A 12,329-nucleotide genomic window follows, 5' to 3' on the forward strand; every position below is an offset into this window, starting at 1 on the left:
CTCACTCACATCATGCAAATAACCCGCCTTCCTCAGAGCTCCAAGGACCCCAGTGCTTACTCTCAGCCGAATACACTCATGTTGCAGGCCCCCAGCTCAGCCCCCGAAGAGGGCTCCAGCTACTGTCACTGCTGCTGCTGCTGAGTCGCTTCAGTCGTGTCCGACTCTGTGCGACCCCACAGACGGCAGCCCACCAGGCTCCCCCGTCCCTGGGATTCTCCAGGCAAGAACACTGGAGTGGGCTGCCATTTCCTTCTCCAGCCAGTCATGAAACACCTAAGCTGCATGCACACTGACCCCCCCAGGGTACTCGAGGGCCTGTTAATAGATTCCAGAGCAGTGACTTCCAATCATAACATCTCTGCTATGAAGTCTGTTCCAAAAACTTTGCCACTAATAATTCATTAATAATCAAAGGCTCTATTTTTGTGTAAGTTAGGGGAGATGGCAAGTTATTCTTATATAACAGGCACTCTGTCTCCCACCCACTCTTTCCCCTGGTTCCTTTCAGAGAAGTACCCCTCTCCTCACTCAGACCAGATTATCCCTAGGTGGATAATCTGACCCTTAGTTCTATGATGGGCACGTGGCTCAGGCCCAACCAATCAGTGTGCTCACTCAGTCGTGTCCGACTCCTTGGCACCCCACGGACTGTAGCCCGCGAGGCTCCTCCATCCATGGGATTTTCCAGGCAAGAACACTGGAGTGAGCTGCCACCTTTCTCCAGGGGATCTTCCCGACTTTGGGACCGAAGCTGCATCTCCTACACTGGCGGGGAGATTCTCTGCCGCTGAGTCACCTGGGAAGCCGTCCTCTAGGTTCCTCGCTTTCAGCGCTGCTGCCAGAAGAGCTGCATCCTCTCACCTCCATGCTTCTGCCCTCGTCCCTGTTGTTGAACACGTTAAAAACGTCTAATTGAGAAGCGTCCATCTCACATACACCATCTAACTTCTAATTTTGTAACCTCTGGGGCACTTTGCCTGACGAAGGTCGTATTTGTTATCCTTACATTCTCAGGGCCCTCAGGCTCTCTATCTGTGTAGCACCTGCAAACTTGATAAATCCTTTCTAGAAACCGATGGCCCTTCAGTTGGTTTTCCCCTCAGGAATCTTAAGTTTGGTTCAGCTACCCCGCTGGGTTTCCTCTCAGATCTCTGTGCTGAATGGCAGTCCTCTGACCCCCTTTTCCCCGGATGCAATAGCATGAAGGCCTCTGCACATGGTGCACGCGTGCCAACTCACTGCAGCTGGGACGGCTCTGTGTGACCCCATGGCCTGTAGCCCCCCAGGCTCCTCTGTCCATGGGATTCTCCAGGCAACAATACTGGAGCGGGTTGCCACGCCCTCTTCCAGGGGATCTTCCCAACCCAGGGATGGAACCCAAGTCCCCTGTGGCTCCTGCACTGCAGGCAGATTCTTCGATGCTGAGCCACCGGGGAAGCCCTTTACACGTTATCTTTTCTCTTTTTCCTGCTTTTTTGCAAAACACTTGTAACTGTGGGATCACGTAATAGTTGAGTGAGCGATTCAGGGACCATTGCTCTTCTGATCCTAACATGTATTGGGTTCTCCTCGCCAAGAAGGCTAGGCAGGGACCAGCACGTGAGCCAGTCGAAAATGAAAGCTCAGCAGCTGGCAAGCAGCTGGCTGTAATCCTGGATCTGCTACTGGGAAGGGCCTGCCCAAGAATGAAATCCACGAAGCTCACCAGAGCCGAGGGACACAAGCATCACTGAGCCTCTGGAGCCTGCCAGGGTGACTCCCGGCATTTCCAGTGACTTGCCATCCAGTGCAGGTGAGCATTGCTCACAGCTGGCAACCGCTCGCCCAGTGGAACATTCCTCCCCTCCGACTGCAGGCTAAAACGTAGGTATGTATTACAGGCATTCCTTGCTGATCGTGTTTCACTTTATTGCTTATTTTTTTTTAACAAATTGAATGTTTGCGCAACCCTGCATTAAGTTTCCTGGAGCGTTTTTTCCAACAGCATTTGCTCACTTCATGTCTCTGTGTCACATTTTCATAATTCCTGCACCAGTTCAAACTTTTTCACTGTCATGGTAATCTGTCATCAGTGATACTGGCTTTAGCGTGGGGGTCTGGAACCAAACCTGCAATAGCTCCACAATGTGCCTGCATCTGTCACAGAAGATGTGTGAAAACAGCCTAGTTTGGGCAGACCTTTAAAACCACTATTTAAAATGTATGAAAAGTGCCTATTTGCAGCTGATGCTTTTAGTCTTACTTGGGAAGCTCAAGTTACTCAGGTTTCAATTGGGGCACGTGTCACCTCAATGCTGAGTATGTACCCGCACATTTTGTCTGTCCATCCTTGTTCGTGGGGAACCACAAGTCGGGACCATAAGCCACCAACACGGGGATCCAGGTATGGCATCTGCTTGAGAGGCTCCCCCTTGAGTGATGTGATACCACGTTGCAGAAACTACCAGTCACCAGCTCCGGTGACATTGGGCCGTCCAGCTGGCTGGAGCTCAGGGTGCCGTGCAGCCCTGGAAATCCAAGGCACGGCTCTGGGGCCCTCTGACTGCACCCTCTGAGGGCAGCACCCCTGTAGGCCTGGAGAAGCAGCCTGGCAGGAAGCTGCCTGAATGGCCCCTACTGTGGCTTGGGCCCCAGCTCCAACCCTCCAGGCAGGCAGCCTGAGCTCCGTAAGGGCTCGCAAAACCCGTCTGGGGACATGCAGAGGACTATCCTGCAGGTACACTTGTTTAATATTTACTTGGCTGTGCCAGGTCTTGGTTGAGCACTCAGATCTCCAGTCTCCGCTGTGGTGTGCAGGATCTTTAGTTGTGGGATGTGGGACCTAGCTCCCTATCAGGGATGGAACCCACAGCCCTTGCGTTGAGATCGCAGTCCCAGCCACTGGACCACCAGGAAGTCCTATCCCCTGTTATCTTAGCAGCCAGGACTAAGCAGACGTTTGTATAGAGCAGCTGGGTTTTATGTGCACACGATGGCACCTGGGTCAGATGGTAAGGTCCATGGTTTTTAGAAACAGTGTGTGCAGAACGTAGTCCTCACAGCCAAAAACAGTTCTATGTAACCTATCAACTCTAGGAGAAAACACAGAAAGATGACCAAGCAAAGAATAGAGAAAGCATTCAAGAATTAAGCACAGATACCAGATGCTACAGGGAGAGAATCGGAGTGGCCATCACCAGCCTGTGGTGGACATCAGGAGCCAGGGCTGCCCGCACGCTCCCCTGGGAACTGCCTGGGACCCACAGGCAAGAACTGAGAGCTCACGGAACTTCAGCTTCTCGTCACGTCCTGCAGGACGTGCCACAGGGGATGCCAGAGAAGACAGGCACAAAATGCCTCTGCTCGGTGCACTCTGACAAGAGATGGCAATTATCACACGGACCGACGACAGCGGCTCCGAAACAGTGTTCTGTTCAGGAAGGATGATCCAGAGGATCGACCGCTCGCCACCATCACAAACACAGTCCCACTTCTTCAACAGTGAAGAGGCTGCTGGAAGCAGGCTCCCTCTTGGGACTCCCTGAAGCCTGGACCAAGTGTGCAGATGCAGAAGGTTTTCTCCTGTCTTCTGACATAGATAAGCCTCTGTCGGCTTGCCCACACTTGTTTTCCTCATCTCCATTAACTTGTAGGAACAGGCACAATAAAGAAAATGAAACCACTTTATACAATGTCTAACGAAAGCATCTTTCTCGCACATGGCTTAAAACCCTGCATGTTGGCACAGTGCGCTAGATAATGGATCAACCACCACTGAAGCCCGACCTTAGAAAATCAGGCCAGACAGAAGGAACAGCACCCGGCTTCACCGTTCACCGCAGTGCTAGTGTTTCCGATGAGACGGCATCACCACCACACCTGCCCAGCCAGGTGGTTCTGGCTCGGGCGCTGGTCCCTGCGTGCTCACGGCATCCCATACACGTATGCCACCACCAGCACAGCCCTCACTGCCTGGCAGTCACTGCGCCTCAACAAGTGCCTTTCCGAAGGGTCCAGGGAGGGACACAGATCCACAAAACTGCAGTTCCCGGGACTCAACTTGGTGCTGCAAATACAGCAGACGCAGAACAAGTGGACAACTGAACGGAAGACGTGCTTCTTTTAAAGAATTCACAAGACAGGAGACCACGTTAAAAACCAAAGTGGAAACGACACATTTAATTTAAAGAAGAAACCCAGAAATTGTGCAAAAAAACAGTGGAGCAAATCAATTCCTGAAAAAGCTCTGTATCTTGATGATCGCATTTATTGGAAGGGTTGGATAAAAATAAAAATGCCGTTTAGCTGAAGAATTTGTGAGTTATCTACAAACCAACTTATTTCAGGAGTGGAAGAATTCTTGGTTATTTCTTAGTATCAAGATGTACATTGGTCTCTCCTGAATATCTTCCACATTCAAAGAGGCAATCACAGTATAGCCATCTTCCACACAGGATAAATTCTCCATTTCAGCCAACTCTCAGTGGCGGGGCAACTAGCACAACACCGTCTCCCCGTACAAAGAGCATCGGAATATTCCGTTTTGTTGACTGGAAGAGGGAAAAAAAAACAAAACACAGAACCCATTTGTACAAATTTGTAGTAGTGGTATTCATTTTCTGAGATAGAAATTTGGAAACAAAAACCCACAGATTCATCGTAACACAAACAGATGGCTTTAAAACCCTGGCCACTTACCTTTGTGACACAAAGAACCATCTCCGGAGTGTTTCTTTTCCTGGAACACAGCCGGGGGAGGGGCTGCAGCCATCCAGGCAGCCCGTCCCCCCTCTTCCCGGCACACAGCTCACACAGCTCGACATTCCTCACACTCCCGGGTTCTAACCAGTGAGAAGTGAGCAGGAGTGACGGCTGACCCTAAGCCTCCCACAAAGGCCCCTCTGGGGTCTCCCCCCGACATGGACTCAGACTACGGAGAACGCTGGGGGCGGCAGAGCCAGTAAGCCGGGGTCCCTGACTGAGCACGAGCAGGGCTGGTGCACCGAGCTAAAGCCTCGCTAGAGACTGTGGGCACAAATAAAATCCTCCCCTGCTGCTTCACTGTGGCGCTGATCCACTCACGTATGGAATGGGTATCTTTTGTGTGAGCCAGGGGACGAGCCCTAGGCAGTAAGGAAACAGACAAGGAAGGTCTGAAATCTTCTCACGCCTCAGTAAAACTGTTGCCTCAAGTGAACTGAAGTGAAGTGGCTCAGCTGTGTCCAACTCTTTGCGACCCCATGGACTGTAGCCTACTACGCTCCTCTGTCCATGGGGTTTTTCAGGCAAGAGTACTGGAATGGGTTGCTATTTCCTTCTCCAAAGGATCTTCATGACCCAGGGATCGAACCCAGGTCTCCCACACTGTAGGCAGACGCTTTACCGTCTGAGCCACCAGGGCAGTCCCAAAACTGTTGCCTAGAAAGTAGCTAAAAAGTAGCCTAAAGACGTCCCAAACCTAGGTTCTGGGGAAAAGGTTGGAAAAAGCCAAACATTGGTAGTGTTGCTGTTAATCTGATGCGCTGGGCAGGGCAGTGTAAGGAAGAGATGAGCTCAGGCGATAACTAGCAGGTTTTCAAGCAGCGATGATAAGAAACAGAATTCATAAGGTCAGAAAAGCCAACTGTTTTTAGACTCCAAACTGTGGACAAAAAGCAAGAAAAACAGCTCCGAGGCACAAAGCAGCCCTGTCCATGCTCTCAGTTAAACAAACTCAGCCCTAAGGGGAAGACGAGATAAGGGTGCTGCCTCCCCATCCAAGTTTACATTAGCAGGTGACCCGGGGCAGCCAACACTACTTTGTAGAGGAGCCCACGTTAGAGGTGGGTAACTAGAGACACAAAGGCCTCTGCGAGTTTCACCGAGAGAAGGGTTTCGGGGTTACGGGCCCAAAGAGCTGGCTGGAAAGAAACAGACGGGAAACACAAGAAGTCCTAAGTTCTAAAGAAATGGCACTCACAAAGGATCCGGTGACTGGCTAACAAAAGCCTCTGACAAACTGAATATCCCAGCATACTTCAGTGTTTCTGTCAACACTCTGCAGCTCCCATATTTAACAATAAAAATACAGGTAACCAATAAAGAGTTCTAAACAAAGAAAGAGTAAGGTTTTTTTAGTATAAGTATGTCCCAAATATCGCACAGGTCATACTTTCACTACTCACGCCTCCCAGGGGATCATCACTGAAGGACCAGTGACTGCTCAGGGTCCTCCCCTTTTCTGAAAGCGAGTGTTTATGGTGGCGGACATCCTGTCCCTGCTCTCCTGCAGTGCAGGCGGGAGGGACAGTGACAACCTGTCCTTCTTAGCTAACAGGAATCTGTACAGCTGACTCCATGTAGCTCTGACAGAACTGTTTCTGTGCCAGGCAGAAAGTACTGGTAATAGCTAGGGTTCCAGAACTTTTTTTAACATGTAAAAACTATGTTTTATGAGCTTCCTAGGTACTGGAACATAAAAAGAGAACCCTGAACAGTAAATTCAAGTAATACCTATAAATTTAGTATGTTAAATCAAGTATACCTATCTGTCAGCCATGAATGGATCTAACTCTTTGTATCTCTCAGCGTTCTCAAGTTTTACTGTGCATAAGGTCACCTGTTTAACAGCTTTTAAGGCCATTTTCTGGCTCCATGCCCAGAGATCCTTACTCCATAGGCCAGGGTGGAGCCTGTGAACCTGCATTTCTAACAAGCTCTGGGTCTGCCCATATTTCAAAACTCTTGAGGAAATTAATCCTCCCAACAACCATCAAAGTGAGCTTAGCAGCGGAACCTTCCCAACTGTAGTCTTCAGATGAGACCCCAGACCCTGTGCAACCTCATGAGAGACCCTAACACAGAAGACCCAGCTGAGTCTGAACACCTGACCCCCAGAAACTGCAAGCTGGTAAGTGGATGTGCTTTTAAGACACTAAGGTTTGGGCTGACTTGTTATACAAAACTCTGAGATAAAGGGTCCAAATAACTAAGAAAGTCACGATCAGAAACAAGGAATTGAGAATGACCTCATTTTGAAGGTGAAGAACACCAGGAGTCTAGTTTTAGATGTACTGAGTTTAAGATAACATCCAAAGTGGGTATTTATGCAGTAAGAATATTAGAAAAGAGAGATGCTCAGAAAAGACACAGATTTATCCATAATCATAATGGCCACCACCCATCACCTGCTGCCAGCTTCGCAAGCACCAAATGCAGTGCATCTTGGAAGGCACAATTACTGTACTGGCATTTTACTGAGCAGGTCCTCGAGGCTTAGAGAATTTCTAGAATTTGCCCACGGTTACAAAACTCATCAGCAGCAGCCAAGATGTGAACAAAGATCTGCTCACCCAGAGCTCAAGCTTTTATGCTGTACTGTCATCACAGACTGATGCTTATAGCAGACAGTGACTACCAGTTAACACGTGTGAGGGAAAAACACACATTAAAACAAAAAAATCCATCCATGTTCAGAAGGAAAAAGAACACTAGCCAAGGAGTCAAGAGTGCCTGAAAAGAGGAGAGCCGGGATAAAGCAGAAGCACAAAAACCAACAAAGGCTAACATCGGAGCACTTACTATGTGCCTGTCGCCGTCTAAAGGCTTTTCACGGAATCTCTCAATGAATCCTCAACCGTAGTATGAAATGAGTCAGTATTACCATCCCTATTTTACAGGCATGGAAACTCAGTTACAGACAAGTTGGGTAACTGATAAAATTATAGAGCTGGTAAGCAACAGAGTCAAGACATGAATCCCAGCGGCCCTGTGGCCTGAGCCTACACAGGAAAGCACGATACTAGAGGAGGGTCAGAGATGGCTTCTCAATACTTACAAGACTGAAGAATAAAATGTGCCAATATATGGAAGATCTGCATAATTCAGTGAACTAATACTTTCCAAATGACCAGAGTTTGATGTAACAAAATTATGCATATATACAAGATCCATTCCAAGTGCAAGGTACCAATGAACCTACATATAACAAGAGTACGGAGGCTCACCGATGTAGTCTTAGATTCCACACTACAACTAACCTTTAGGAAACTACTGCTCGTTGAGTTTGCGTGTAGCATCAAAGGCAAGCATCCACAAAAACACTCTGTCAATCCCAGTTAACCTATCTGTGTGATGTTCAACCACAGCGTAGCACAACAGATTAAATGCAGAAGAAAAGATGCAATTAAATGTTGTCTATTAAGACAAGCATTTGCAAAACATAAAACAAAGACACTCCTCACTAAATGTTTTGTTTCGGAAAATACAGTCAGTATCCTGAGAATGTTACGTACGTCAGCGTGCCATAGATTTACTGTTTTAATGAGGTAATATTTTTTAATTTCTCAGTTTTAGTTTCCAACAAGTACTGATAGATAAATTCACATCAAACAAAACATCGTCCTGTATTAACGTTACTCACAGCCGTATCTCAATGCATCCTGGCAAGCCAAACAGAAGTGACCAGTGTTCCTGCCCAGCAGTGAGGAAGTCACGTCGCAAAGGTACTTCCTGCCCAACATATCCCAGGTAGGAAGCGGCCAAGCCAACACTGGAAACCCAGGTCTGTCCAACTCCAAAGCCTTTGCTTTTAATTGTTACATTCTACTGAGCCCATGAATAGGTATCAAAACATGAAAGGCTTTCCATAAATAAGTATTAAGTTGTTGAATTCTGAGAATTGACATTTTGAACGTGTTGACTAGAACTGCATGACTTACTTTATATATCTCTTCATATGTTTCTTCATCAATTTCTATAGTTGTCACAGTTTCTTCCACATCTCCCAATATCATATTTAAATGCTGATCATAAGCCTGAAGTGGGAAGGTGAGGGACCAAGAAATTTAATAAGCAAATTAGGAAAAAATAAACAGGGCTTACAATATGCAAATGGATCAATTACAAGTAACACATAACATTAATACTTACACCACAAACTTTACATGCAAATAAAAAATAACCCTGCTGTGCTAATACACTGTTTCTTTGCAGACCATCTCCCACGATTACTTAATTGACCTAACACAAATATAAAACTGTTTATGGTCAAAGATGAATTTACTCAAAATAATTTGAAGTTTTGTATAGTAAAGGAAAACAAATTCTGTAACTGCTAAGATGACAGCACTGGTTTCTTAAAGGCACAAGATGCTGTCACTCAAACCTCCCTGTCCCAGACAACACCACAGAGTAAACTCGCGTGGAGCAGCACCTGCGCATCTCACAGCCTCGCCAGAACTAACTGCTCAGCACAGTCAGCAAACAGTGCAGCTCGGATACTCAGGGATGCCCTCAATCTACGCTCCAAAGCTCAGGCATCTGACCAAATGGTGAACCTCCAGAGCGGGGGCAGAGGGTCTTGTTTAGAACCCACTTCAGTTACTTCTAGTCAAGTGTTAAATGGTTCACCAGCTCACATCAAAATAAGAGCAGCCAATTAGCAACACAGGGAAGTGCCAGGCAAAGCACACCAACAAGGGCAAAGATCCACAGACGAGGCCCCAAAACAGAAGGCGGGGTGGGGCGGGGCGAGGTCATTCAGTGCAGAGGGGAGTGAGTCCACACAGGGGCTGAAGAAGCGGGGCGGGGAGGGAGCATCCAGTGCAGAGGGGAGTGAGTCCACACAGGGGCTGAAGAAGCGGGGCGGGGAGGGGGCATCCAGTGCAGAGGGGAGTGAGTCCACACAGGGGCTGAAGAAGCGGGGCGGGGAGGGGGCATCCAGTGCAGAGGGGAGTGAGTCCACACAGGGGCTGAAGAAGCCTCCAAGAGTTAAGGCAACATGTCCGTCCGGGAGGGCCTGTCTATGTGCCACTGGCCCAGGTAAAAAAGCTCAGTTCTATTTTTCTCTGCAAAGTTGCCACTATTCCATGTCCTGGGGCTCATCTTCCTTTCTGCAATTTAAGATTTAGCACAGGAGGTTCTTTACCTTTAGGTTTCATATTAGGTAGAATCATGCTACTGAAGAGACAGTGGAAGTCAGATGGCTTAGGTTCCTAGTCTGGCCCTCCTTTCTACTGGCTGTCACCTTAATCAAGTAGCTTTACATTTCTGAGCCTGAGCTTCTTCAAATGCAAAATGGGGATAATGAGTATCTGCACTCAGAGTGTTATAGAGATTAAATGAGATATTACAGGCAAAACACTCAGAATAACAGCACCTGGTTTAGTGCTGGATAAAAACTAGTACTTTAGGGTAGAATGGCAATGATAAAAAGAACACACTCAGCAAAGAAATAAGTTACCAAGAAGAGACAAAATCTTTTAATACACTCTCTTTATGAATAAATGGAACCACCTCAAAGGACCAACCCTACAGAAATATTTATATGTGCAGATGTAAACAAAGGTCTACGTATAAAAAGCAGCCTTACTTTTAGCAGCAAGAAATGGAAAACGAATTCTGGTGTCACTACTGCCGCGTAAAGAATCCTGCAAAGTCATCAGTGTATACAGTGCAAGTATATGCACACAGACACATGCTCATGTACGTAAATACAGAGAAAAGACCTGGAAGATTACAGACCCAACAGAAGGAACGGCTACTGGTAGAAGAAATAGCATTCTACTTTTACTCTACGTGTGTCTGTGCTATCTAAAATTTTTCACAACAAAACACAAGTTAATATGTATATATATGTCAGTAGTTTAAAGAACACTTAAATAAGAATGGAGAGCAAGTAAATGTTATTGACAAAAAAATAGAAAGGAAAAAATGAAAGAAATGAAAGTGTTCTTTAATAAATACACCATTTCCATTAAGAGGAAAAAATGTTAAAAATATGAATAAAACACCACCGCATTTGGCCTTTAGAAATATGGGTGACTCTCCACCTCCTTCCGGTCAACAGTCAGCACACTCTTCCAGAGCAGACAGTTTCCACCCTTTAGAGGAGGAGGGAGAGGGAAACTGTCTCCAGGGGTCAGTTCACTCACATGCAACCTGCCTCGGAGCTCTCTGTCGTTCCTCATCTTCACGTAGATGCGCTCGTCCAGGCTGAGCCGGATGAGATCCAAGGGCTCTTCCACAGTGTTGGTCGTTTGTTGCTGATGAAAGAAACAGGCTGAGTGGCGCTACAGGACTAGAGTGAAGGATCGGGACCCCCGCGCCCTGTGTGGCAGCGGGCGAGCGCTTAGCCCCCCGGCGCCCCAGTCCCCTAATCTGCACAAGGCGTGTACCAACAGCGCCTACCTAACACCGCTGTTGTGAGGCTTGAAGGACAGTGTATGAAGGTGCAGAGCAGTGCCCAACACTAAGTGCTGGATTACGAAGAAGACAGAGAGGAGTTAGGACAAAATAACATGACTCTGTTCCCTCAAAATCCGAACTGTCTGACCCCATCTCAGGGTGGAGGGAGTCACTCTCTCAGGGACTTCACATTTATTTCAAGTATCATTTAGTAGACTGAAGACCATACACTAATGACTACCACATACGAGAGAATGCTAAGCAGAGATCAATGTTTGAAGGAGGATTATGAATGCAGCGCAGGGCAGGCTGAGTTTAGGGCGCCATTTGGCCCGTAAGATGAATATATCAGTATTTAGCATCCAGTATAGAATAATGGGTGAAGGCACTGCCTGTGACTCTGGGCGTGTGGGCTCAACTCCTGATTCTGACACTTGGAAACTGGGATTAAAAACCGTGCCATCTCTAATTCTCAGTTTCCCTGTTTACAAATGACGGGTAAAGAATCCGCCTGGCAATTCAGGAGACGCGGATTCGATCCCGGAGTCGGAAAGAACCCCTTGGAGGAGGAAACGGCAACCCACTCCAGTGCTCTTGCCTGAGAAACCCCGCGGATAGAAGAGCCTGGCGGGCTGCAGTCCACGGGCTCGCAGGAGTCGGACACGACTTAGCAGCATCCTCCCTTCATGATTATTGCGAGGAGTAAAAAAGGGCCAACGTATTAATTTGATGCATTTTAAATAGTATCTGGCAAACAAATATACTCAAGAGAAAGGAAGTGGCGAGAGTGAGGAATAATTAGTTTTCAGCGGGTTTCGAACAGTAAAAGATCTCAAGGCCCGACGTAAAATTCGGACGGGGCGCGGTTAGCCAAAAGGCAGATTTGAGGCCGTGAAGACCCAGAAAGAGGCAGCACAACTGGCCACCTTTCTGTGAGACTGGAAAACGCAACCCTGGTAGGCAAACCCGCGCAGAACCAGGCCCGGGAACAAGTAAGCTGCTTCGGAGACGGCGCTTCAGAAGACACTCACCTGGTCCACGTCGTCCGCCATCTTTCAAACCCTGCGCTCTTTCCCGCCTCTCGCGAGACTATGAGAACCCCACCCCCGCCTCAGGTCTCTGGAAACGCGAGAACGCAACGCACCGGAAGTAGAAAGGAATCGGTCTTGCGGCTTCTCGCT

At 47.7% G+C, this 12,329-nt stretch overlaps 1 protein-coding gene across 1 annotated transcript; it reads right to left on the reverse strand.

Moving 5' to 3' along the window:
• Positions 1-4,133: 4,133 nt before the first annotated feature.
• LSM3 (LSM3 homolog, U6 small nuclear RNA and mRNA degradation associated) lies at positions 4,134-12,285 on the reverse strand. Its single transcript, XM_019985059.2, has 4 exons — positions 12,180-12,285; positions 10,896-11,006; positions 8,682-8,777; positions 4,134-4,532 (listed from the first exon to the last, which is right to left on the reverse strand). The coding sequence occupies exons 1-4, from the start codon at positions 12,198-12,200 to the stop codon at positions 4,452-4,454; spliced, it is 309 nt and encodes a 102-aa protein (XP_019840618.1). The 5' UTR covers positions 12,201-12,285; the 3' UTR covers positions 4,134-4,451.
• Positions 12,286-12,329: the final 44 nt, after the last annotated feature.

The sequence above is a fragment of the Bos indicus genome, chromosome 22 (genome assembly GCF_029378745.1).
Source record: "Bos indicus isolate NIAB-ARS_2022 breed Sahiwal x Tharparkar chromosome 22, NIAB-ARS_B.indTharparkar_mat_pri_1.0, whole genome shotgun sequence".
NCBI lineage: Eukaryota > Metazoa > Chordata > Mammalia > Artiodactyla > Bovidae > Bos > Bos indicus.

Coding starts and splice junctions, on each gene's coding strand:
- LSM3 (XM_019985059.2), bottom strand. CDS start 12,200: ATGGCGGACGACGTGGACCAG. Junction 11,007..12,179: donor TGGCGGACGACGTGGACCAG/GTGAGTGTCTTC, acceptor TTCTTTCATCAG/CAACAAACGACCAACACTGT. Junction 4,533..8,681: donor CATATGAAGAGATATATAAA/GTAAGTCATGCA, acceptor TCCCTCTTCCAG/TCAACAAAACGGAATATTCC.